This window comes from Dipodomys merriami, unplaced genomic scaffold, assembly GCF_024711535.1.
Source record: "Dipodomys merriami isolate MVZ:Mamm:240054 unplaced genomic scaffold, mDipMer1.0.p SCAF_3, whole genome shotgun sequence".
Taxonomy (NCBI): Eukaryota; Metazoa; Chordata; class Mammalia; order Rodentia; family Heteromyidae; genus Dipodomys; species Dipodomys merriami.
This window is the reverse complement of record NW_027204492.1, coordinates 81,592,142-81,620,055: the sequence shown is the minus strand read 5'-3', so window position 1 is coordinate 81,620,055 and position 27,914 is coordinate 81,592,142. Positions and strand designations below refer to the sequence as shown.

At 44.4% G+C, this 27,914-nt stretch overlaps 1 protein-coding gene across 1 annotated transcript in view; it reads left to right on the top strand.

Moving 5' to 3' along the window:
* Gnl3l (G protein nucleolar 3 like) overlaps nt 1-23,842 on the top strand; it is a 54,064-nt gene extending 30,222 nt beyond the window's left edge. The window contains exons 9-16 of the mRNA XM_070040392.1: nt 1,898-2,042; nt 4,990-5,077; nt 5,546-5,720; nt 6,861-7,003; nt 7,513-7,649; nt 9,702-9,829; nt 15,341-15,563; nt 20,006-23,842. Of these exons, the coding sequence (XP_069896493.1) occupies nt 1,898-2,042; nt 4,990-5,077; nt 5,546-5,720; nt 6,861-7,003; nt 7,513-7,649; nt 9,702-9,829; nt 15,341-15,563; nt 20,006-20,088 (1,122 nt within the window). The 3' untranslated portion in view covers nt 20,089-23,842. The remainder of the gene's footprint in view (nt 1-1,897; nt 2,043-4,989; nt 5,078-5,545; nt 5,721-6,860; nt 7,004-7,512; nt 7,650-9,701; nt 9,830-15,340; nt 15,564-20,005) is intronic.
* Nucleotides 23,843-27,914: the final 4,072 nt, after the last annotated feature.

Here is a 27,914-nt window from a genome sequence, read left to right as displayed (position 1 = left end):
AGCCCCTTCACTGGTTATTTTTAAGAAAAGGTCTCACTTCTTGCCTGGGTGCATACCTAGGCTGTGTTCTGCCTAGACTTCCCATGGTTGCTGCAATGGCTAGCGCATGCCTTTACATTAAACTTTGCTCCATTCAAATGGAGTCTCACAGACTTTTTTGCCTATGTTGTTCTCTCACTTTTTTTTTTTTTTGGCTGGTCCTCGGGTTTGGGCAGTCCCTGAGCTTTTGCTCCAGGCTAGTGGTCTACCACTTGAGCCATAGTGCCACTTCTGGCCTTTTCTGAGTAGTTTATTGGAGATAAGAGTGTCAAGGACTTTCTTGCCCGGGCTGGCTTCGAACTGTGATCCTCAGATCTCAGCCTCTTGAGAAGCTAGGATTACAAGCATGAGCCACCAGTGCCTGGCATGTCCTAGAATCTTGATACTTCCAATCTCAGCCTCCTACAACCTTATAATGACAAGCACATAGCACTGTACTCAGCTAAATGTGTGCCTTTTTAAGTGAATCTCAGTTTTGTGATATTAAAAACAGTACTGTGGTAAGTAGGGGAAGTGAAAGAGGATGAAGGGCATTCTGGGAAGAAGAGATGGCATCAGGAATAGAAATAGAGGTTGGAGTGACTGTAGTCCAGGCACCATCTTATCTTACACCAGCAGAAAGAGGAACATCACTGAGAGTACTGAGCAACTTATGCATATCCCCTGTAAGAAGTAAGGTTGGGAGGTAAATTTTTCTTACTTAGAACCAAAATGTCGGGTTTCTCTTATGTAAGTAATACAGCTGGCTGTCACTCAGGCACTGGTAGCTGGTGGCTCATGCTGTAATTCTAGCTTCTCAGGAGGCTGAGATACGGGGATTGTGGTTCAATTGCCAGCCTGTGCAGACAAATTCAAGAAACTCTTTACTTCAAGTGAACCAGCAGATAAAGGCAATGTCCATATGTCTCTTATGTATATTGTGTTAGACGCATAAATTTCTCTTAATATAGCATCAGAGTGAAAAGAAAACTAGCAGAAAAGAAAACTAGCAGAAATTTATAAGTAGAAGCATGGTTCAACTGGTAGAACACCAGTTGTGAGAAAAAATGCTGATGGAGAGTATAAGGCCTTGAGTTCAAGCCCCAGTAGTGGCATAGAAGGAATGAAGCAAGGAAGGCAGGTAGGAAGGCAGGCAGTTAGGCAAGGCAGGCAGTTAGGCAGACATAGAAATAGAGGGACAGAGAGAACAAATGCAGCACTGGTTCTCAATAGACACTGTGTTGAAAATTAACTACTTGTGGATGGGGATGGGAGGGAAGACAGAGATAGTGAAGGAAGGGGTGACATTGTCCAAAAAGAAATGTACTCATGGGCTGGGAAGGTGGCTTAGTGGTAGAGTGCTTGCCTTGCATGCATGAGAGACCCTGGGTTCGATTCCTCAGCACCACATAAGCAAAAAGAAAAAAGCCGGAAGTGGCGCTGTGGCTCAAGTGGTGGTAGAGCGCTAGCCTTGAGTTGAAGAGCTGAGGGACAGCGCCCAGGGCCAGAGTTCAGGCCCTACGACTGGACCCCCCCCCCCAAAAAAAAGAGAAATGTACTCATTTACCTGACTTACGCAACTGTAACCTGTCTGTATATCACCTTTATAATAACAATAAAATTATGTTTTTAAGGAAGGAAGGGAGGAGAGGGGAAATGTGTGAAGCAGGAGAAGGGAAGAGAGGAAACTGGAGACACAAGGACAGTGGAGGGAAATGTAGAAGCAGTATCCAGTGCCATGTGAGAAGCCTTCTGTTCAAGCTGTGGAGTTCAGTGATCACAGGAGGGTCCTCTGTGTTTCTCTTGTAGGTTGGAAATTTGGGTTTTCTGATGGGCTTCTCACACCTGATGCTGTTCTATGTTATCCTTTGTCTTCCAGAACCAGTGCAGTGTGCCAGTGGCTCAGGCCTCTGAGTCACTGCTGAAGAGCAAAGCCTGCTTTGGAGCTGAAAACCTCATGAGGGTTCTGGGGAACTATTGTCGCCTGGGTGAAGTGCGCACCCACATCCGTGTGGGTGTTGTGGGTAAGGCTTGGTGAAATAGTCATGGAACCTGGGCTCTTTCTGTGTTCCGTCTTTGAGGAGGAATAGAGTGGTTCAGGAAGGTTATGGAGATTTGTAGTTTGGGTAGGTGGGCATATGGGAGGCACTCTTTTTGTTTTTCGTTGATCATGGGGGCTTGAGCTCTGGGCCTGGGCATTCCTGTACCTGAGCTTTTTTGCTCAAGCCTAAGACTCTACCACTCTGAGCCACAGCGCCACTTGTGATTTTCTGGTGGTTAATTGGAGATAAGAGTCTCTTGGTCTTTCCTGCCCGGGCTGGCTTTGAACTGTGATCCTCAGATTTCAGCCTCCTGAGTACGTAGGATTACAGGCATAAGTCAACAATGCCTGGCTGGGAGGCACTCCCATTATATGTAGAGTGTTAGAGCCATGGAGCAATTGTGTGGTGTCAGGCTTGGGGGTTGCTCCATCCCCTCCCGTCAGGGCTGTGAGAAGGAATCCTGACCATCTGTCTTTTTATAGATGAGAACACTGATGCCCAGAGAAGGGAAAAAGAACTTGCAGAGCGTAGCCCTGTGTAAGACAAAGCAAAGCCAGGGCTCAAATCCTTAATTTTGCGAGAGGGCTCATCAGAACAAACACAAATAGAGAGGCAGAGACAGTTGATCAGGGAAAGTAATGCTGAGAGATACATTGGAGAGTTGGACACTGACAATGTATAGACACTGCTAGACACTGGGGAAGTCAGAAAAATACTGCATGCTGGAGAATGAGAAAAAGAGAGACAAACACAACCTCAAATGCCAAAAGGGACACTGAAACATATTTATATATGGAGACCTGCAGAGGGGATGTGAGAAGGGTAGAGTATGTGCATGTATGGACATGAATACCCAAAGAAAAGACTCCTAGCCATAGGGATGGGGACAGATTCAGAGACACCCCTAGACACGGGAACCTAAGTATGTTTATTTACATCCCCGTATGTGGAGTCACACATAGACTTGGAAGAGGTGCATCTAGAGATGCAGATAGAGGCAAAATACATACCAAAATTTCCCCTCCTCATGTCAGCTCTGCTGCCCAAAGCAAAAAAAACAAAAAAAGCCGCAGGAAGATACACCTATGACCCTCTGACACAACCCCAAGTCACAGAGAGAGACAGATATGCAGGCATGTCTGTGATGAGATAGATAGATACCTACATAGAGAGCTTGAGACAGAGAGGGAAAGGGAGACATAAAAAAGAAGGAAAAGGGGTTGGAGGTGTCGCTTAGTTGGTAGAGTGCTAGCCATTGAACTTTTGAGTTCTAGCCTCAGACCAATAAAAACAGGAGGAAAAGAAGCTGGGCATTGATGGGCTATGTTTATCATTCTAGCTACTCAGGTGGCTGAGATCTGAGGATCAAGGTTCAAAGCCAGCTTGGGCAAGAAATTTCATGAGACCCTTATCTCCAGTTAAGTATCAAAAAGCTAAAAGTGAAGGCATGGCTGAAGTGGTAAAGTGCCAGCTTTGAGTGAAAAATCCAAGTGAGAGATGAAGGCCCTGAGTTGAAGCCAAGTACTGGTGCATGTATGCATGCATGTGTGCGCACGCGCGTACACACGCAAACACACACACACACACACATGAAATAGAGGAAAAGAGCCTATTTGAAACAAGCTCAGAGGCCAATGCATGGAGACAGGCTGCAGAGAGGAGGAATGGGTCTAAGAAGACACTGACAAGAGTTAGTATTAGAGGGAATTACAAAGAGAGGCAGAATTGATGGAATGGAAGCCAGGCACCTGTGGCTCACACCTATAATTCTAGCTACTCAAGAGGCTGAGATATGAAGATCACAGTTCAAAGCCAGTCTGGGAAGAACAAATTGAGAAACTTAGCTCCAATTAACCAGCCAAAAGCTGGAAGTAGAGGTGTGGCTGATGTTGTAGGGTGCAAGCTTTAAACAGGGGGTGGGGAACCTAAGCAAGAGCATGAAGCCTTAGTACTGGCACAAGAAAAATTGCTGGAGTCCAGAGTATTAGAGTAAAAGGACAATGGCCAGAATAAGAAAGGGATGCTTGGAGACAGACAATGCAGAGAAACAGAGTTGCTAGAGAAATAAACTGAGGGGTGGGAATGTGGCTTAATGGTAGTGTGCTTGCCTAGCATGCATGAAACCCTGGGTTCGATTCCTCAGTACCACATAAACAGAAAAAAACCGGAAGTGGCACTGTGGCTCAAAGGATAGAACGCTCCAGGACAGTGCCCAAGCCCTGAGTTCAAGCCACAGGACTGGCAAAAAAAAAAAAGATAAACAGACTGAGTGGGAAAGATTCTAAAAAGGAAAAGAAAATAGAATGGCCAAGAGATACCCCAAGGGGATGGAGGGGGTACAGAAACTTCCTGGGATGCTCCAGGAACATAAGTAAGAGTGGTACACAATGGTAAATTCATGCAAACAGTGAGAACAATGAAGGTGAGGCCCAGAAAAAGAGAAACTATCCACTGGCTGAGAGCGGCTTATAGGTGCCCTAATATCAAAAACACACCATAGACAAAGACAGTTGCATAGAGAGTTGGACATGTGGAGATGAAGCGTTACTTCTCTGAGACAGCACACACCAGAACAGATGGCCCTCTTGTTCCCTACATTTCTGGAAGTCCACCTTCTGTTGGATAATGTCTGCAAGACCTTACATGGTGTATTTCTGCAGGCCCGTTGTGGGTGGGAGGTGAGGGGTCCCATCTAGAGAGCATGCATGCTCATAAAACAAAACAAAACAAAAAAGAACTGGAGAGAGCTAGAAAGGCCCTGTAGGGACTTACTTGGTCAGGGAGTGGGGTATGAAGGCAGGAAGCCAGGCTCTATTTTTGGTTTGTCCCTGACCTGGTCACTGCCGTTGCCAGGACCTCCCTCACACAGGCAGGCCTGAATGTTCCCGAGGGTTCTTTCTGTCCTGAGCCATCTGCTGCTACTTTGTAGGCCTTCCCAATGTTGGCAAAAGCAGTCTGATCAATAGTCTGAAGCGCAGCCGTGCATGCAGTGTGGGAGCTGTTCCTGGGATCACCAAGTAAGCACCTGCCTGTTCTTCCACTCTATAACAACTTCATGTTACTGCTATTCCCAAATCCCATGCCTTCAATCTCCTGTCCATATCCTAGTTTTGGATATGGGCCTTCATGGATAAGGCTTCTTAGGTGAGTTCCTGGCTCCCTGATGGGTGCTTTCTCATTAGCTGCTTGAAGCCTCCTAACCACTGCAAGCTTAGATTCCTCATGAATAGCTTGTATAGCCCGGATGAAGCAGTTGACAACTAGAGAATCAGAAACTTGCCCTAAATCCTGCATCTCAGTCTGCAGTGGCAGAAGTTAGCTCTTAGGATCAGTTGGAGGTTTGAAAGGTTGTAAAACCTATTGTTCCTATATCTTTCCATCTCACCTCTAAGTTTCCCACCCAACTCCTCTGCCTTCCCTCAACCTACCTACAACCAATCTTTGGGACTTGATGCCAGACACAGCCAAACTACCTTTTACCCCAGATTTATGCAGGAGGTTCACCTGGACAAGTTCATCAGACTGCTGGATGCTCCAGGCATCGTCCCAGGACCCAACTCAGAGGTGGGCACCATCCTGCGAAATTGCATCCAGGTGCAGAAGCTGGCCGACCCTGTGACTCCAGTGGAAACCATCCTGCAGCGCTGCAACCTGGAGGAGGTACACAGAAGAGCCTCTGGTGTACCCCCAATCTCTCTTTTTTTGTCTGGGGCTTGAACTCAAGGCCTGGGTACTGTCCTGGAGCTTTTGGGCTCAAAGCTAGTGCTCTAACACTTGAGCCCAGATCTACTTCTGGCATTTTTTGCTGGTTAATTCAAGACACGAGTTTTAAGGATTTCCCTGCCTGGGATGGCTTCAAATTGTGATCTTTAGATCTCAGCCTCCTGAGTAGATAGACTACAAGCATGAGCCAGTGGCACCTAACTGAACCTCCAATCTTCTTTCTTTTTACAAATCATCGGGCTTGAATTCATTCAGGGCCTGGACACTGTCCCCGAGCTTCTTTTGCTCAGGGCTAGCACTCTACCATTTGAGCCACAGTGCCACTTACAGCTTTTTCTGTTTATATGTACTGAGGAATCAAACCTGGGGCTTCATGCATGCTAGGCAAGCACTCTACCACTGAGCCACATTCCCGGCCTCTGAACCTCCAATCTTAACTGCTCCCAGGGCACTCCACTTTTTTTCTTTTCCCCTTTTTGGTGGTTGAACTCAGGGGCCTCATCCCTGCTGCACAAGTGCTCTACCACTTGAGCCTGTCTGTACTCTTTTGCTTTTAGTTTTTTTTGCATAGGGTCTTTTGTCCAGGTTGATGTTGCATTGGCAGGCTACCTCTGTCTCCTGAGTAACTGGGATTACATACATGTACCACCACGCTCAGCTTCTTTTCCAGCTTTTTTTTTTTTTTTTGTCAGTCATAGCTAGGCTTGAACTCTGGGCCTGAGTGCTGTCCCTGCTCTCGTGAGCTCATGGCTAGCAGTCTGCCACTTGAGCCACAGCCCCACTTCCGGTTTTCTGGTGGTTTATTGGACATAAGAGTTACATGGCCTTTCCTGCCCCAGCTGGCTTTGAACACGATCCTTAGATTTCAGCCTCTTGAGTAGCTAGGATTATAGGTGTGAGCCACCAGCACCTGACTCAGCTTCTTTTTGAGGTAGAGTTTCTCTTAACTTTGCTGTTCTGGATTTGAATCATGATCCTCCATTGTCTACTACCTGAGTAGTTGGGAATACAGGTGTGTGTCATCATGCCTACCAGCACTCTGCTCTTCAGTGTGACTTCTCACCTTCCTTTCACCAGATCTCCAACCATTATGGTGTCTCAGGATTCCAAACCACTGAGCACTTTCTGACTGCTGTGGCCCACCGTTTGGGGAAGAAGAAGAAGGGAGGCATATACAGTCAGGAACAGGCGGCTAAAGCTGTCCTGGCTGACTGGGTGAGGTGAGGAGTAGCTAAACATGAGGCTTGCTGGGAGTCTGGCTTTTATGTCTCATCTGTGTTCATTGTAGCTCAAAGTGTAACCTGATTTTCTGAGTCCCAGGGTAGGGGACAGAATTATGCCATGTTTTGCTCTGGATTTTATGACCAGAGCCATCTGGGTTTTCTTTTTTTTTTTGTCGGTAGCGGGGCTTGAACTCTGGGCTTGGGCCCTATCCCTGTGCTCTTCAGCTCAAGGAGAGTGCTCTACTGCTTGAGCCACAGTGCCACTTCCCGTTTTATTGGTTTATTGGAGATAAGAGTCTCACGGACTTTCCTGCCTGGGCTGGCTTTGAATCGAGATCCTCAGATCTCAGCCTCCTGAGTAGCTAGGATTACAGCCATTAGCCACCGGCGCCAGCTTGGGTTTTCTTATCTGTCTGGTTTTTGGCTTGCAAATGTATTCTCTTTTTGATTGGTCATTTGTTCTCTCAATGACCTCACCACAAATCTCCCCTCCTCTCCCAATGCAGTGGGAAGATCAGTTTCTATATACCACCACCACCCACTCACACTCTGCCTGCCCATCTCAGTGCTGAGATTGTTAAGGAGATGACTGAAGTCTTTGACATTGAGGATACTGAACATGCTAATGAAGACACCATGGAATGTAAGTATGGATGGGTGGGGGAACTTGATTTTGTCTTAGACCTGATAATAGAGCCCACTTTTTTATCTCCCCTTTCTTGAGATTTTTATTAGACTAACTAATTCAAAGCTTAATTTAGGGGCTGGGAAGGTGGCTCAGTGGTATAGCACTTGCCTTGCATGCAAGAGGCCCTGGGTTTGATTCCTCAGCACCACATAAGCAAAAAGCCGGAAGTGGCGCTGTGGCTCAAGTGGTAGAGCGCTAGCCTTGAGCTGAAGAGCTGAGGGACAGCACCCAGGCCCAGAGTTCAGGCCCCACGACCGGACCCAAAAAAACAAAAAATTAATTTCCTTTAAGATAGAGAATTCTAATTTGGGCCATGGGGTTATTTGTTCATGGGATTACTTGATGGTTGTGAGCTTTTGGTAAATAAGAAGGAATTGGCAAATATCTGGTATGGCTTAAGGTGCTCCAGAAAGAGGAGCCTCCACTACTGTTGCTGTCTCAAAAAACAAGCAAATAGCCAACCACCAGTGGTTCCTGTCTGTGATCTTAGCTACTCAGGAGGGTGAGATCTGAGAATTGTGGTTTGCAGCCAGCCCAGCTGCTTATCTCCATTTAACCAGCAAAAATAAGCTGGAAGTGGAGCAGCTGTGGCTCAAGTGGTCGAGTGCTAACCTTGAGCAAAAAGAGCTTAGCAACAGCATCCAGGCCCTGATTTCAAGCCCCAGCACTGATGGGGGAGCACACACAGACACATTGACACACACAAAACCAAGCAAGGAAAAATATTCTCTCTACTGTTGTCCTAGACTTTCAGAGCTATTTCAAGTGTATTCCTAGATTTTCCTTCATGTTAATTTTTTGTGTGTGCCAGTTTGATGGCTTGAACCCAGACTATAAGCACTGTCCCTTAGATTTTCCACTCAAAGCTGGTGCTTTGCCACTTGAGCCACATCTCGTCCACTTTCACAGATTGTCCTTTTTATTCCCATTGGTCAAAAGATATATAAATAGCCAGGCTCCGGTGGCTCACACCTATAATCCTAGCTACTCAAGAGGCTGAGATCTTAAGATCATGGTTCAAAGTCAGCATGGGCAGGAAAGTCTGTGATACTTTTTTTTGGTCTCTGTCTGTCTGTCTGTCTGTCTGTCTGTCTCTCTCCTTCTCTCTCTCTCTCTCTCTCTCTCTCTCTCTCTCTCTCTCTCTCTCTCTCTCTCTCTCTCTCTCTCTCTCTCTCTCTCTCTCTCTCTCTCTTTCTTTCTCTCTTTCTCTCTTTCTCTCTTTCTTTACCAGTCCTAGTGCTTTAACTCAGAGCCTGAGCACTGTCCCTGAGCCTCTTTGTGCTCAATGCTAGCACTCTACCATTTGAAGCATTTCCAGCTTTTTCTGAGTAGTTTATTGGAGATTAGAATCTCATGGATTTTTCTGCCTGGGCTGGCTTTGAATTGTGATCCTTAGATCTCAGCCTCCTGAGTAGTTGAGATTACAGGCATGATCCTCTGGCACCTGGTCCCTTGCTGAATTCTAATTTCTGCTTCTGTCTGGTGGACAGTTGAGAGGAGTTGAGCTCAGATTCTACAGATGATGCTCCAACCTACTGGATGGAAAGAGAAGAGTGGCTCCATCACTGCGAATTGCTTTTTTGACTGTGTGTTGGTCCTGGGGTTTGAGCTTTTCTGCTCAAGGCTAGCACTCTGTCGCTTGAGACACAGTTCCATTTCCAGCTTTTTGGTGGCTAATTGGCAATAAATGTCTCATAGACTTTCCTGCCCAGGCTGGCTTGGAACTGTAATCCTAAAATCTCAGCCCCCTGCATAGCTAGGATTACAGGCATGAGCCACTGGCACTTGACCAAACCCATGCTTTTAATCCTTTGCCATGTAACCTTGAAGCAAGAACAAAAGTCCCCCCCCCCCACACCTGCAGCCCACATGACTTCTCTCATATGTCTTCCTTTTTGCTGAGATGTGACTGATTAGTGTATTGCAGCAGGGAGGAGCCAGCTTCCTGACAAAGTGTTGTGTTAAATGCTTGGACACCAGATAACAATGGTGTTGCTTGTGTTACAGGTTTGGCCACTGGAGAATCCGATGAGCTGTTGGGTGATACAGACCCACTTGAAATGGATGTCAAGTGGCTTCATTCTCCAATGGTGAAAATAGCAGATGCTATTGAAAATAAAACCACTGTATATAAGGTACCTGTTTGCTTTTTCATGGCAGCCCTTTCCTGTACTCAGGGTTCTAGAAACAACTCAGTCCCTTCCACTTTACCCCCACGAGGAGTGATTAGTTCCCATACTCCTTGCTAGCTTCTGGGTGGTTATATCTTTTGTCAAATAATGGCAGGTCCAAGGAGGATCTTTTAGTTTAGCAGCTTCCCAGCCCTGGTTCTGGCCCATAGAACCAGTATCAGTCTAGTCATGTTCAAGTTCCAGATAACTTATCCTTTTCCTGACTGGTATGCAAGACTCCATATTATTAGTCACTAAGTCCTGTGGCTTCTCCCTCCTGAATCTCTTGAGAAGCTGTCATATGTGTGTGTGGGTGCATGTACACGTGTGTACATACTGGTCCTAGGATGTGAACTCAAGGCCTGGGTGCTTTCCCTGAGCTATTTTTTGCTTAAGGCTAGTGAGTACTCTACCTCTTGAGCACAGCTCCACTTCTGGCTTTTTGGTAGTAAATTGGAGATAAGAGATCTTAAGGACTTTTCCTGCCCAGTTTGGCTTCAAACTTTGATCGTCAGATCTCAGCCTCCTGAGTGGCTAGGATTACCTCAAGAAGCTGTAATTTTCTTATCAACCATACCATTACCACAATCCTAGGATGAGCTTCCACTACGCAGCTCACCTGGACAACTTGTCCCATGTTTTCTGATGACTGGGATTCGAACTCAGGGCCTCATACTTCCTATGGAGGTGCTCAACCAATTAATCCATGCCTCCAGTATTTTTTGCTTTATTTTTCTGGTAGGGTCTTGTGGGTTTTTTTCTTTTTGTTGGGGCTGGTATTTGACTGCAATTCTCCTATCTCTATTTCCTGTGTAGCTGAGATTATAGCCATATACCACTATGCCTGGCTTGTTTTTTTTTTTTTTTTGGTCCAGTTGTGGGGCCTGAACTCTGGGCCTGGGTGCTGTCCCTCAGCTCTTCAGCTCAAGGCTAGCGCTCTACCACTTGACCCACAGCGCCACTTCCAGCTTTTTTCTTTTTGCTTATGTGGTGCAGTGGAATCAAACCCAGGGCCTCATGCATGCAAGGCAAGCGCTCTACCACTGAGCCACCTTCCCAGCCCCTGGCTTGTTTTTTGAGATAAGAGTCTCATTAACTTTTTCCTTGGTCTGGTCTAGAACCACATTTATCCTGGTCTGTACCGCTCAAGGAATTCAGATTATGGTCATGATCCTGAGCCAAACTGTGCCCAGCTATCCCATAGAGTCTTTTTTTTTGTATCAGTACTAGGACTTGTATTCAGGGTCTTGGGCTCTTGCTCAACTTTTTTGCTCATGGCTAGCACTCTAGTACTTGAGCCAAGTCTCCATTATGATATTTTGCTGGTTAATTAGAGATATATAGAGTGTGCCTGGACTGACTTGAACTCTGATCTTCCAGTGACTTACTTAGCCTCCTGATTAGCTAGGATTATAGGTATAAACCACTGGCATCCAGCTTGTCTCAGGTTTTTTGTTTTGTTTTGTTTTGTTTTTGCCGGTGGTGGGGCCAGAACTCTGGGCCTAGGCACTGTCCCTCAGCTCTTCAGCTCAAGGCTAGCACTCTACCACTTGAGCCACAGCACCACTTCTGGCTTTTTGTGCTTATGTGGTACTGAGGAATCGAACCCAGGGCCTCATGCATGCAAGGCAAGCACTCTACCACTGAGCCACCTTCCCAGGCCCCCATAATTTCTTTTTTGTGTGCCAGTCCTGGGTCTTGAACTCAGGGCCTGGGAACTGTCCCTGAGTTTTTGTGCTCAAGGCTAGCACTCTACCACTTGAGCCACAGCTCTACTTTTAGCTTTTTGTTTTTTAATTAGAGAGAAGAAACTCATGGACTTTTCTTGACTGGCTTTGAACCATGATCTTTATATGTCAGCCCCTTAAGTAGCTAGAATTATAGCCTTGAGCCGCCAGTGCCAAGCATGCCTATTTATTTATTTATTTATTTATTTATTTATTTATTTATTTATTTATTTATTTATTTATTTATTTATTTATTTATGACCCGGTCGTGGCCCTGAACTCTGGGCCTGGGCGCTGTCCCTCAGCTCTTCAGCTCAAGGCTAGCGCTCTACTACTTGAGCCACAGCGCCACTTCTGGCTTTTTCTTTTTGCTTACGTGGTGCTGAGGAATCGAACCCAGGGCCTCAGGCATGCAAGGCAAGCGCTGTACCACTGAGCCAACTTCCCAGCCCATGCCTATTTATTTTTAAATAAACATTTCAAAAGGACTAATGAGTATACAGTGAAATGTAAATCTCCTTCTACTTCTATCTCCCAACTACTCTGTTCTCTATCACTATTTGCAGACATTTGGATGTACTTTCCAGTGATATTGTGGACATTTAAACATCCCTGTTTATATAAACACATAAGCAGCTGCAGAAAAAAATGTTGAGTATTTTTTTTGAATGGGACCTGCTAGAATGGAATCCAAGGACTTGAACCTTTTTAATTCATTTTAGTTTTTACTTATTTATTTATTTATTTATTTTGTTGGTCGTGGGGCTTGAACTCTGGGCTTGGTCGCTGTCCTTGCACTCTTCAGCTCAAGGCGAGCGCTCTACCGCTTGAGCCATAGCACCACTTCTGGTTTTCTAGTGGTTTATTAGAGATAAGAGTCTCACAGACTTTCCTGCGTGGGCTGGCTTTGAACTGAGATCCTCAGATCTCAGCCTCCTGAGTAGCTAGGATTACAGGCGTGAGCCACTGGCACCCGACTCATTTTAGTTTTTTGAAGGTATTTTTCCAGCTTTTTATTCCTTTAATGTCTTAACAAAAGATTGCCCCACATTTTTAAATAGACGTTTGAAAATATAGCTTTATATTATTGTTTTTGTTTTGTGTGCTCACATCTTTGCTTTGCTTTTTCCACTCAAAGTTGACATTCTACCACTTGAGCCCCCAGCTCTACTTCTGCCTTTTTGCTGGTTAATTGGAGAGGGGAGTCTTGCAGACTTTTCTTCGTAGGTTGACAGATCCTCAGATCTTAGCCTCATGAGTAGCTAAGAATACAGGTTTTAGTTACCTTATCTGGCTTAGTTTTACATTGTTGTTGTTGTTGTTATTGCTGCTCCTGGGGCTTTAAATCAGTGCTTGGGCACTATCTCTGAGCTTTTGTGCTCAAAGCTAGGGCTATGCCACTTGAGCCATAGCTGTACTTCTGGCTTTTTGTGGTTAATTAGAGATAAAAGTGTCATGGATTTTTCCGTCTGGGATGGGTTTGAACCGTTTTCCTCAGATCTCAGCCTCTTGAATAGCTAGGATTATAGGTACGAGCCACTGGCACCCATTGAACTATTTTTAAATGCATTTTTTAAAAGCCTAACAAATAATTTCTTTATTTTTTGCACATACTGCAGTTTGAACATAAGGCCTCACAATCTTGCTTACATCTTTCACTTTGCCACTTTAGCTATGCCTCTGATCTAGATGGGAGTCTCATAGACTAATGTTCCAGGCTAGTTTGGAATTGTGTTCCTTGAGGTCTTATCCTCTTGAGTAGTTAGGATTGCAAATATGAGTCACCAGTTCCCAGCGCAGGTAATTATTTTAATTAAATTAGCAGCAGGCTATTCAAATTGTTCCACATTTTATTTCATCTACAAATTCATCTTGGAGATTATTCTGTGTGATTACTTGAAGAGTTGTCCTTTTTTTTTGGTGGCTAGATAATATCTGGGATTGTTTCTTAAGCTAGGAAGAGAGAAGGTCAAGCTTGTATATTAGAACAATTACTCAGAAGAAAGGTACTGGAATGGGGGCAGGGAGTCCAGGAAGGAAACTGGCCTCTACTCAGTCCTTAAAAGAAGATAGTCATTGAACTTGGGCAGTGGCAAGAATTATATTATTCCTGTCCTTATATAGTTTTGGAGATTTCCCTATTGCTTAAAGAGAATTCCCATTTAAAGTTATCTTCAAAGTGAATATTTTTACTAAGCCCATATGTCTCAGAGCAGACCATATTTCTCAGAAACATGTAAGTAGTTCTCTTTTTTTTACTACAAGTTCCTGGCTCTTTCCAGGGCCCTCAGCAAGGCCACCACATGATACAACTCCAAGAGACTTTATTTAGGTTTCCTGTCTTGTGAATGGTGCCACTGCCACCAACTACAGAGTTGTAGCTTTGCTCTGACCTACCTTGCATGCCTTTTCCCTTCTCTAGTATAGTAGGTGGTCTGGAAGCAGACTTCTTGGGTTTTAGTTTATTTCACAGCTGGCTTAGCTATGTGATCACAGATATCTTGTTTATCATAGTATTTTTTTTTGTGTGTGTGTGTGTGTGTGTGAGAGAGAGAGAGAGAGAGAGAGAGAGAGCACACGTGCGCGTGCGCACATGCATGCTGATACTGGGGCTTTAACGTAGAGACTGGGTGCTATCCCTTAGCTTTTTTTTCCCCATTCAAAGTTAGTGCTCTGCCACTTGATCCACACCACCACTTCTGGCCTTCTGCTGGTTTATTGGAGACAAGAATCTTATAGACTTTCCTACCCCAGCTGGCTTTGAGCCATGATCTTCAGATTTCAGTCTCCTAAATAGCTAGGAGTACATATATGAACCACTGGTGCTCAGCCTGTCATATCATTCTTAGAAGAATTAAATTAATACATGTGTACAAAGGAGTTTATACATGATGCTTAGCCATAGGGATTTTGATCTGAGAGATGAATTGTTAGATGATTTTGTTGCTGTATCAATATCCTAGAGTATACTTACACAAAATAAGACAAGTTATAGAAGGCAGTATCTTTCATGATACTGCCACGTAGTTCATTGTTGCCTGAATCATGTTTATGTGGTACATGTCAGTATATATGTACCTATGGGTGTATATTCTTAGAGAATAATATGCTTTCTGTGTTTTTCCAGTGTTTAGTCAGGTGTACCTCTCCCTATCAGTGGTATGTTGACCACCACCATCGCCTCGAGCCTCTCAGTCACCAATTCTTTGTAATGGGCAGACAACATACATCTGATTTGTGAGATAGATTGCTATATACTCCTTGTCTAGATTGCTTCCTGAACATGAAGCTGAGTCTGGCTCATTTCTCTGTCTCCAGCATTACCCCACCCAGGGCTGAGCATAAAATAGGTGTCAAGTGTAGCTGTGGCTCAAGTGGTAGAGTGCTAGCCTGAGCACAAAAGCTCAGGGACAGTGCCCAGGCCCTGAGTTGAAGCCCCAGTATCTGCACCCCTAAAAAAAGACCTTAAAGCAAAGAGTCATTATAATACCAATTATCATTAATATAGTCATCCTCCTTTTAAGTTGTATTCTTGCAGAACCCGTGTCAACTACCCATGATCCACCTCATTTGATGAGTGGCAGACTCAGACTGAGGCTACCTAAGCAGCTGGAGAACCCAAATTGGAACTGAGTTCTCAATGGCCCCAGGACTTTTCTTCCTACCAAAGCCTGTCCATGCCTCTCTGTAGAAGTCTTTGGAGATTTTCTAGAGGTCAGGATTTCAACATTATATTCTTCCTCCCCAGATTGGTGACCTCACTGGCTATTGTACCAATCCAAACCGTCATCAGATAGGATGGGCTAAACGTAATGTGGACCAGTATGGCACCAGGAACAATGGTGTGATACATGTGCGCTCAGTGGACCGCCGCCCAATGCTACAGAGAATCATGGAGACAGACCCTCTGCAACAGGGCCAGGCTCTGGCATCTGCCCTGAAGAATAAGAAGAAAATGCAGAAGCGTACAGGTGGGATTACCTGACCCCCTTGTGCCTGTCTGAGTTTGGATTAGGGGGCTCCTCAGTGAGCATCTGTATGTCCAACTCCATGCTAGGGATGGGTTAGAAGGCTCAATTACTAACACCAGGCTCTCAAGCTGTAGATTTCATCAAAATCATGTAAAGAGTTTGTTGAGTCTCAGATTTCAAGGACCAACTATGTAGCTCAGTGGTAAGAGGACCCTTCATAATATCAGCGAGGACATAGTATATTTTAAAATTAATAACTATAATACAAAATACAAAAATCACAGCAAAAATCCTATTAATTTCTGGAGACCACAGTTGGATAACCACAGGCCTAGTCTATATATAGTATAGTGTCAGCCAGGCACTGGTGGCTCCTGCCTGTAATCCTACCTACTCAGGAGACTGAGATCTGAGGATCGCAGTTCAAAGCCAGCCCGGACAGGAAAGTCCATGAAACTCTTTTTTTTTTTTTTTTTTTTTTGTCGGTCGGGGCTTGAACTCTGGGCCTGGGCACTGTCCCTCAGCTCTTCAGCTCAAGGCGAGCGCTCTACCACTTGAGCTACAGTGCCACTTCCGGTTTTCTGGTGCTTTATTGGAGATAGGAGTCTCACGGTCTCTCCTGCCCGGGCTGGCTTTGAACCACGATCCTCAGATCTCAGCCTCCTGAGTAGCTAGGATTACAGGCGTGAGCCACCAGCGCCTGGCTTCCATGAAACTCTTATCTCCATTGTATACTAAGTCAGTGGACTTAATTTTTCCCCAAATATCCCATGGATTCCGAAGGCTAACTGTATGTATCTTCACTCATTGTTATACTCAGTGTTATACTCATTTTGGTCAGTGAGTAAACAGGCATGCAGGTGGTAAGCCATATATTCCAAGTAAGATTGCAGGCATTAAGCCACATATTCATATTAGTATTTGATGGCATACAAAATGCAAACCTAGGTAGGGTTGATTGATCCTGTAAGCTTTATTTGTGTTTTTTGTTGTTTGTTTTGGTGTTGTGCTACAATTTGAACTCAGGGCCTCGTAGTGTCCCTGAGCTTTTTCAGTGCAGGGCTAGAGCTCTACCAATTGAGCCACAGCACTACTTCCAGCTTTTTGGTGATTAATTGAGGATAAGGGTCTTGTAGATTTTCTTGCCCCAGCTGGCTTCAAACTGTCATCCTTAGATCTTAGCCTCCTGAGTAGCTAGGATTATAGGTGGGATCCCTGCTAGTCCCTTAGCTTTTTCACTCAAGTCTGGTGTTCTACCACTTTAACTACACTTCCAATTCTGGCTTTTTGGTGGTTAGTTGGAAATAAGAATGTCTTGGGACGGGGCTGGGAAGGTGGCTCAGTGGTAGAGTGCTTGCCTTGCAATGCATGAGGCCCTGGGTTCGATTCCCTGGGTTCGATTCCCCAGCACCACATAAGCAAAAAGAAAAAAGCCGGAAGTGGCGCTGTGGCTCAAGTGGTAGAGTGCTAGCCTTGAGCTGAAGAGATGAGGGACAGCACCCAGACCCAGAGTTCAGGCCCCACAACCGGACCCAAAAAAAAAAAAAAAAAAAAAGAATGTCTTGGGAGTTTCCGCTTAGGCTAGCTTCAAACCAGGATTCCTTGATCTCATCCCCCTCAGTAGCTAGGGTTATAGGCATGGTCCACTGACACCTGGCTAGCCCTATTCTTTTAATTAGGCCATATTTCATAATCAAGCATTCACTTATGGCCTGTTTCCACACTGAGTCTCAGGAATCCAGAGATGAATTGCCCTTGAACTCCTAGTCTCTTGTTAGGAAGTAGAATGGAGATAAAAGAAAGGTCCCATGATCACTCTGAAACATAGCAAGCACTGTGAGGGACTCTAACTCACAGGGAACTGTGAGTGGTGGTTGGGTGGAAGTAATCAAAGGCTTCCTGGTAGAGGTGAAAACTCAGAATCCTGAGGAACAGGAGGTATGTCTGGAGGATGGGAGGTTTGAATGGTGATCAGGGAGTCTCCAAGCTGGTACTACTGAGCTGCAACTTTTGTTATGAAAGGTTTGAGGTGTAATGGTGCAGTGCTAAGTTTATATAATAGAGGGAAAATGCTGTTACTGAGTGCTGGTGGCTCACACCTATAATCCTAGCTACTCAGGAGGCTGAGATTTGAGGATTGAGTTCAAAGCCATCCTGGGCAGACAAACCCAAGAGACTCATCTAGTTATCCAGCAAAAAGTGAGAACTGGAGGTGTGGCTTCACCAATGTAACATCAGGATTAAGCAGAAAATTTAAGCAAGAACATGATGCCCTGCCGGGCGCTGGTGGCTCACGCCTGTAATCCTAGCAACTCAGGAGGCTGAGATATGAGGATCACGGTTCAAAGTCAGCCCGGGTCTTACCGTGAGACTCCTATCTCCAATAAAGCACCAGAAAACCGGAAGTGGCGCTGTAGCTCAAGTGGTAGAGCGCTCGCCTTGAGCTGAAGAGCTGAGGGACAGCACCCAGGCCCAGAGTTCAAGCCCCACGACTGAGAAAAAAAAAAGAACATGATGCCCTGAGTTCAAGCCCCAGTATTCACATGTGTGTGTGCGCGTGCGCGCGCGCACACACACACACACACACACACACACACACACACACACACACACACACACACACACACACACACACACACACACACACACACACACACACACACACACACACACACACACACACACACACACACACACACACGAAAACTGCTGGGTTTTTCTGTTGTTATTTGGAAGACAGAAAAATGCTTCAAGCCTCATAGTATGAAATCCTGACATAGAAGCTCTGATGGAGTGATACTTCACAGAGAAATGGATGTTCCTGTGAGGTTGGACTGTGGTTTGTTTGTTTGTTTTTGTCAGTCGTGGGGCCTGAACTCAGGGCTTGAGCGCTGTCCCAGTGCTCTTCAGCTCAAGGAGAGTGCTCTATCGCTTGAGCACAGCACCACTTCCAGTTTTCTAGTGGTTAATTGGAGATAAGAGTCTCTTGGACTTTCGTGCCTGGGCTGGCTTTGAACATCAATCCTCAGACCTCAGCCTCCTGAGTAGCTAGGATTACAGGCGTGAGTCCGTCAAACTGTGGTTTCTTTTTTTTTTTTTTTTTTTTTTTTGTCGGCCGTGGGGCTTGAACTCTGGGCCTGGGCACTGTCCCTCAGCTCTTCAGCTCAAGGCCAGCGCTCTACCACTTGAGCTACAGCGCCACTTCCGGTTTTCTGGTGGTTTATTGGAGGTAGTAGTCTCACGGTCTCTCCTGCCCGGGCTGGCTTTGAACCGTGATCCTCAGATCTCAGCCTCCTGAGTAGCTAGGATTACAGGCGTGAGCCACCAGCGCCCGGCAAACTGGTTTCTTATAGTAGCCACAGTTCCACTTTTTTTGTGCCAGTCCTAGGGCTTGAACTCAGGGCCTGGGTGCTATCCCTATTTTTTTTTTTTGGTCCGGTCGTGGGGCCTGAACTCTGGGCCTGGGCTCTGTCCCTCAGCTCTTCAGCTCAAGGCTAGCGCTCTACCACTTGAGCCACAGCGCCACTTCTGGCTTTTTTCTTTTTGCTTATGTGGTGCTGAGGAATTGAACCCAGGGCCTCATGCATGCAAGGCAAGCAAGCGCTCTACCACTGAGCCACCTTCCCAGCCCCTATCCCTGAGATTTTTAAAAAAATATTTATATTGTCAAGGTTATGCACAGAGTGTTTACAGTTATATAAGTAAGGTGATAAGTACATTTCTTGTTGAACTTGTTACCCCCTCTGAGATTCTTTTTCTCAAGGCTAGTGCTCTGCTACTTGATCCACAGCACTATTTCCAGCTTTTTCTGAGTAGTTTATTAGAGATACTCTCATGGACTTCCCTGCCCAGAGTGGCTTTAAACTTCACATCCTGAGATCTCAGCCTCCTGAGTAGCTAGGATTACAGACTCCAGCCACCAGTGCCTTGCCAGTTTTGTCTTTTTGTTGATTAATTACCTATAAGAATCTCATGACTGGGGCTGGGAAGATGAGTCAGTGGTAGAGTGCTTGCCTTGCATGCCTGAGGCCCTGGATTCGATTCCTCAGCACCACATAAGCAAAAAGAAAAAAGCCGGAAGTGGCGCTGTGGGTCAAGTGGTAGCGCGCTAGCCTTGAGCTGAAGAGCTGAGGGACAGCGCCCAGGCCCAGAGTTCAGGCCCCATGACCGGACCCCAAGGAAAAAAAAAAAAAAGAATCTCATGACTTACCTGTTCCAGCTGGCTTTCAACCATGATCCTCTTCAGATCTCAGCCTCCTAAGTAGCAAGAATTACAGGAGAAATCCACCAGGACATAGCTAACAGTTGTTTTATTAAGTAATAAATATTTTAGGGGTATTTGAGCCATGTTGTGCAGGCGAAGCCAGATACAGACCAGCTGTGACAGCCCTTCTACTGGCAAGCCAGTTACCAAAAGATTGCCTGTATTTCTTCCTCTGCAGATAAAATCGCCAGCAAGCTGTCTGATTCTATGATGACAGCCCTCGACCTTTCTGGGAACGGTGATGACAGTGCTGGAGATTGATCTGCTGATGTCCCTCCCCTCCTCTCCAAACTTGGATTCCTGTGGGATGGGAGATAAAAATTGGTTCTCCTAGAAGTACCTGTATATTGAAAGAATACCTTTACACCCTTTATCTCCTCCCCGCATGGTTCCCTCCTTTCTCTCTGGTAAAAAGAGTCCCAAGGGACTAGAGCTGCCAAATCCAATACCCTGTATTTAATCCCTACTCTTTTCCAAGAGGCATTAAATAATCAACAGAAACTAGGTGCCAACAATATATTTCCCATCTCCTATTCCAGGGTCTCAACTCTGTAGTTTGAACTGATATGAGGGCTTACTTCCCACCAAACCGTGTTGGATAGCTGAATATACAAGTAACTAGAGGTTAGACTGCTGGTTGTTCTGGACATCCCCAGAAGAAGAGTGATTTTTTTTTTTTTACCATTCCACAAGGGATTTGAACAGGAAGTACTTCCTTGAGTTGGCTCTCAGCCATGTATCTTGTTCCTAAGTCTACAGGTCTCACCTGGGTGATAAGTGGGGATTAGGTACATCAGTGATGAATCTTCTGTCTCTGGAAGGGTCTGGAGAGTGGTGAATTGTTACAGACCTTATTTGTTGTTGTTGTTGACAAGAAAAAGGCACCTATTGGTGGGACACTGGATGCCTTAAGGACAAGTCCAATCTTGTCACTTGTGTTTTTGGAGGAATCACTTTAATTCAAGTGATTCACTTGGCCACACTTTTGTGTGACTTTGTCTCATGCAGTGCCATCTTTTGAATGCCATGATTCAAGAGGGTTCTGGTAACCTTTTATTCAGAGTGGTCCTCAAGAAAGCTGCTACAGGTGGGAATGTATGAGCCAACTCTACCCTGTGCCTGGAAGCCACTCCTTTACAGCATAATGAACACTTTTAGGGCATCCTTAACCCTATCAGGAAAGCACCTGGGACCCTGGGTTAGCTTTTTATCACTACAGCAAAATTCCTGATTGCCTACAGTGTTTTGTCCCTGTAGTAAGGTATCATGTTGCAATAGGTACTTGTGGTAAAGCAAAACATCTCATGGTCAAGAAGCAAAAAAGGAAGAGGAGTTTGGGAGGGTGTCCCACAATCCCTTTGGAGAGGGTCTTCCATCAAGCCCCACCTGATGGGAGTTTCCTTTCCCTTCCAATGGCGCCACCCTGTGACCAACCTTTAACACGCAGGCTTTTGAGTAATAGGTGGGATCCACCCAAACAAGGCCACAGAGATGATTTCAGTGGTATTCCAAACAAAATCTGTTTCTAATGGAGTATTGGTTCATGTATACAACTTCAGTTCCTGAAGTTCTATTTGAGCTGACACATTGGAAGGAGGTGAATATTATATTATTTGTATTATTTGCCACCTTCTCCCAAATACCACAGGGAAATTGGAGTAGTAGATAAACCAGCCTTTGCCCTTGTCAGTCTCAAAGTCCCTACCCCCCTCATTTACATAGGAAGATACTAAAAGGGAAATTATAATAAGTACTGAAAAGCCATTGGCTGTAGGGTATCCTGAGACCCCTTCTACATTCAGGGGCATCCACAGGAGATGATTATTGATTGAGCACAAACCACTGAGCTCTGAGAATCTATTGTTTCCTTTATTGTTTTGGTGTCACTATTGGGGCTTGAACACTGGGGCTGGGTGTTGTTCTTGAGTTTTTTTTTTGTTTTGTTTTGTTTTTTTTTTGCTTAAGGCTAGCAATCTTGTCACTTGTTCCACTTCTGCTTTTTTTTTTTTTTTGGTGATTAATTGGATATAAGAATTTCATACACTTTGCTACCAGGACTGGCTTTGAACTGTGATCTTTAGCTCTCAGCATCCTAAATAGCTAGGGTTACAGGTGTGGGCCACCAGTGGCTGGCTTCTAGTGCCTCCTTGAACCTTTGATAGAGCTCTGCCAGTAATGGATTATGTTCTAAATATTGACAAAATGCATTTAGATTTGGAACCCAAGTGTAATTAAATTAAAATGCTGTATTTCCTGTGGGTGCGTTGTGCTGCCATCTTAACAAATGGACAAGGATCATTTATCTACAGTGTACCAGACTGTTATGGAGTCCTTTAAATACATTTGATCTTTTTTGGTTTAGAAAAACCAGTATCTTATAAAGCTGTGCTCCCAGAGTCTTCTTCAATGATGTCCAACTTATTTCACATTACCAGTGTCACATTATCAGTAGATAATAATCAGTAGATAAGAATGTCAGATGCCAGGCATTCTACCAATAACATATCAAGTTTTTTTTTTCTTCTGTATTTCACTCTCTAGCTTATGCTAGCCTTGAACCCATGATCCTCTTGCCCCTGCCTCCCAAGTGCTAGAGTTACAGGTATATGCTACCATTTCTAACTATATCTCAAGTTGTTTTTCATTTTTACCCCAATGCTGACAAGTGTACATACAAGACAGGTACTCCTCCACCAATCTATGCTCCAGCTCTCAAGTTTTTATTTATTTTTTTTTGTGGCCCTAAAGTAAGGCCAGTTCATTCCCAATTCCTGTTTGCTTACAAAGTATTTTCTCTTTAAAAAAATATCAGACGTTACGTACAGTAAAGATTACCCTTTAAGTTCTGTGAATTTGGAGACATGTGCAGAAGTATCCCACCACTGTTGTCATTATACAGAATGTTTCCATCACCCCCTCAAACTCTGCATACTTTGGAGTCAGCTCCCACATCCCCCACCCCCAAACCTGCCCCAGTCCTCAGGATATATCCCTATGGTTTGGTTTTGGTGTGGATATTATATAAATAAAATCATGGGTAGGGTTGTTTTAGATCATTAAGTTTTTAATTGTTGATTTTTTTAAGGAATAAAGTCTTGTGTAACCTAGGCTGGCCTTAAACTTAGGAGTCTCCTGCCTCAGTCTCCCCAGTAGCTGAGACTACAGGCATGCAGCTGCGGGCAACTTCAACACTTTTTTTTTTTTTTGGCATTACTGGGATTTGACCTTGACTCCTTGTGCTTGCTTAAGCAAAGTTGCCATGTGAGCCACATACCCCCAATACCATTGGCTTTGAAAACTTTTATTTTTAAGTTTGCATCTGAGTAAAATGTGTTGTGTGTAGTCTGTAAGCTTTGATAAATGTATTGAGTTGTGTTAACTACTAACACAAGAACGAAACAGTTCTTCAGCTTTCTCCCAACAGATTTCATTTCCTGCTACTTTAGAGTCAAATCCAGTACCCTACACTCTGGCAATGTCTGGTTTGTTCTTGGACCTTAGCATTTGTGTTTTTAAAAATGTGTGTAAGTGGAATCACACAGTACATAACCTTTTGGGATAACTTGCTGTGAATAATAGATTTGATGTTTATCCATGCTGTTAGGTGTATCAGTAGTTCTAATTTCTGAGCCTTGCTTTATAATGTGGATATACTAAACATTTATTCATTCCCAAGTTGGGGGACGTTTGGATTCTTTCCAGTTTGGGAGCACTGAATAAAACTACCATAAATGTTTTTGACTTTCTGTGTTTTCATTTTACTAGAGTAACTAGTGATGGATTGTTGAGATATATGCCCAATGTATTTTGAGAACCTGCTCAACTGTTTTCAAAGTGGCTATACCAGTTGGCCTATTTGTCCTACTATGACTGGCATATTTCACTTCAAAAGTTCATCTATATTGTAATGCGTGTCATAAATTCCTTTTTTAAAGGCTGAATAGTATTGTAAGTATGTCATCTTTTTCAGCTTTCAAGGTATAAATTGACAAATAAAAATTACATATTCAAGGTGTACAGCGTGATGATTTATTTAAAGTTGTGGTGGGAAAAGAACCCAAAACTTTATGCATGCTAGGAAAGTATTATACACCTGAGACCCAGCCCTATCCTCAATTTGGTGTTTTGATATAGATTCATAACTTCCTAGAAACTATTGAAGTGTTTGCAAAGTTACTCTACCATTGGATGTACTCATCAGGGTATAAAAGTTTCAGTTCCACATTTCCAAGATTTTTGTTTTTTGTCGGTTGTGGGGCTTGAACTCTAGGCCTAGGCACTGTCCTTCAGCGCTTCAGCTCAAGGCTAGCACTCTACCACTTGAGCCACAGTAACACTTCTGGTTTTCTGAGTGGTTTATTGGAGATAAGAGTTTCACAGTCTTTCCTGTCTGTGCTGGCTTTGAACCACGATTCTCAGATCTCAGCCTCCTGAGTAGCTATGATTACAGGAGTGAGCCACTGGCACCCGGCCTCAGCATTACTTTTTTTTTTTTTTTGGTCGTGGGGCCAGAACTCTGGGTCTGGGTGCTGTCCCTCAGCTTTCAGCTCAAGGCTAACACTACCACCTGAGCCACAGCACCACTTCTGGCTTTTTCTGCTTATGTGGTGGTGAGGAATTGAACCCAGGGCCTCATGCATGCAAGGCAAGCACTCTACCAGTGAGCCAGCCACCTTCCCTGCCCTCAGCATTACTTTTTCGGTGAAACTCTTTTCCCTATTGTATGTTCTTGCCAACTCAGTTAAAAATCCATTGGATGTAGACTTGTGGGTTTATTTGGAGAATTTCTATATTTTTTTCCATTTGTGTATGTGTTTACTTTTATATCAGGAACATTGTTTTAATTACTACAATTTTGTAATGTGTTTTGAAATAAGGAAGTATGCTGCTGCTTACTTTTCTCAGTATTGATTTGACTATTAAGGTCTTTTGTACCTGTATGAACCTTAGGATTTTTTTTCTATTTTTTTTTTGTGAAAAATGCCATTGGAAAGCTGGGCACTGGTGGCTCATGCCTATAATCTCAGCTACTCAGGACACTTGAGATCTATTTATTGTAGTTTGCTCAAAGTCCATGATACTTACATCTCCAATTAGCCACCAGCAAGCTGGAAGTGGAGCTGTGACTCAAGTAATAGAGGGCCATCCTTGAGTGAAAAAGCTAAAGGACAGCACCTAGGCCCTGAGTTTAAGCCACAGTACCAACACACACACACACACACACACGCGTGCGTGCACACACACACACACACACACACACACGGATCATTGAAATTTTCATAGAGATTGCAATAAACCTGTATTTTTTCTGAGTTATTTAAAAATAGATGTCAAATTTTATAATGTTTTCTTGTATCTGTTGATACGATTTTTTTTTCTTTTATTCTGGTCCTGGGGCTTGAACTCAGAGTATGGGTGTTATCTCTGAGCTTTTGTGTTCAATGCTAGTGCTCTACTAGTTGAACCACAGCTCCACTTCAAGCTTTTTGGTGGTTAATTAGAGATAAGATGCTTCTGACTTTTGACTTTTGACTCTCGCCTGGGCTGGCTCTGAATTTCAGTCCTCAAATCTCAGCCTCCTGAGTTGAGTTGCAAGGATTACAGGTGTGAGACACTGGCACTGGCTGATAGGTTTGTTTGTTTGTTTGTTTGTTTGTTTATTGCTGGTCCTAGAGCTTGAACTCTGTCTCTGAGCTTTTTCACTCAAGGCTAGTGTACTACCACTTGAGCCAAGGCTCCACTTTTGGCTTTTTTGTGGTTATTCAATGATAAGGGTTTCATGTACTTTCCTGCCCAGGCTAACTTTGAACCATGATCCTCAGATCTTAGTTAGCCTCCTGAGTAGGTAGAATTACAGATATGAGTCACCAGCACCCAACAATTCTATTTTTATTTAGACTATCAAAGTGGTGGATTCCATTGACTGATACGATTTTTTTTTTTTTTTGCCTGTTGTGGGGCTTGAACTCAGGGACTGGGTGCTGTCCTTAAGCCTCTTTGTGCTCAAGGCTAGTGCTCTGCCACTTGAGCCACAGCCCCACTTTCAGCTTTTTCTGAGTGGTTTTTGGAGATATGAGTCTCACAGACTTTTCTGCTCAAGCTGGCTTTGAACCATGATCCTCAGATCTCAGCCTCCTGAATAGCTAGGATTACAGGTGTAAGCCACTGATGCCCAGCTGACTGGTAAGGTATTATCATCCATGTAAGAATGCTTTAACTTGACTCTTCAAATTTTATTACTATTATTACTTTGTATGTAAGGATATGGGTCTTGAACTCAGAGCATCATCCTCTCAATTGGCATTTTCACTCAAGACAGGCACTCTGCCACTTGAATTGACCCCTAGTCCCTTATTGTGTTTTTTATTAGACCCTTTCCAAAACAAGATAGATGTAACCATGTTTAACTGTGCATTCCTCCTGCTCTTTCCCTCTCTCAGATGGTGGAATATGTGATGGCCTGGACAAGCAGCCAGGGCTTCTATAGTAAGGATGACTTCATGCAGATTACCCTGGCCAGCTTGCCTTTGGGAGTGGACAGGCACTGGCAAGGCCCTGCCCTTTACCATTTTGCAATCGTGTCACAACAACGCTACTTTAAACACCTGAGCCAAACCTCAGCGTAGAGGGACAGACAAGGAGGTCTCTACTGACCATATCCTACTCCATCCTGTCATCCTCTTTCCCACCCCACACTCTAGAGCAGAACTTTCCAAATCCATCTGCACTTGTACATGTACACAGTTTTTTAGTTGTTTAAATCACAATTGGGAGCTGGGTGCTGGTGAGTAGATTACAATCTGGGGATTGCAGTTAAGCCAGCCAGGGCACACAAATCCTGTAGTCTCTTGCATCTGGTTGCCCAGTGCCTACTAAATTCATGTTGGCATGAGGCTGGGAGGTCAGCCCTTTACCCATAATGCCTCATGATTACTCCATGGGATAGATAGAGGATACTGAGGCTCCAGGGGGTAAAATAACCCATTTGTCAGAGCCCAGGTCTGCCTGACATCCACTTGATCACTTGTGTTCTGTGCTACTGCACAGACATCTTCAGGATGGGGAGATATTATGGGAACTTTTAAGAAACCTCAGGCCGGCATGCCTGCTGGAAAAGATCAATGAAATCTCACATCTAGTATTTGCCTTACTTGCTGCCTGACCAGAAGATGCTGCTGGTGGATCGTGGAGGAATGAAGCTGTGGTTGGGTATTCCTCTGAGCCCTGAGGGTTCTGGGCCTACCAAGTAGCTAGAGCCATTGTGCCTGGCTTAGTTTAAGGTGGGGAGAGGGGAGTGCACGCGCACATGCGCATGTGCGTGCATGTCAGTACTGGGGCTTGAACTCAGGGTCTTATACTTTCCTTTAGCTTTTGTGTTCAAGGCCAGTGCTTTACCACTTGAGTCACACCTCCACTTCCAGCTTTTTATTGATTAATTAGAGATTAGAGTCCCCTGGATTTCTCTGTCTAGCCTGACTTCAAACTGCAATCCTAATATCTAGCCTCCTGAATAGCTAGGATCACAGGCATGAGCCACTGGTGCCGGAAAAGTTGTAGGTTTTTAAAATAGATGCTCTTTTATCAACTTGTAGAACCATTCCTTTATTTTTTGTGCTGTTTCTGGAGTTGAATTCTGGAGTTGAACCCAGAGCCTGGGTAATGTCACTGAGTTGTGGTTTATTTTGTTTTTTTGGTTTTTTGCTCCAGGCTAGCTAGTGCTCTACCACTTGAACCACAACTCCACTTCCAGCTTTTTGGTGGTTAATCAGAGCTTTGAACTATGATCTCCAGAACTCAGCCTCCTGAGTAACTAGGATTACAGACATGAGACAACAGCACCCAGCTTCCTCTCCTCTATTTCTATTTTCTGAGCCTTTTTGTTTCAAAACAATAGTCATGAATGGGCGCTGATTTCTTTCAGCTTATCCTGTTTATCATCAGTTGATATTATAATGTGGGTTTTTAGTCTGTTAATATAGTGAATTACTTTTTTTGGTGCCAGTCTTGGGGCTTGAACTTAGACTAGTGCTCTACCACTTGAGCCACAGGTTTACTTCTGGCTTTTTGGTGATTAATTGAAGATAAGA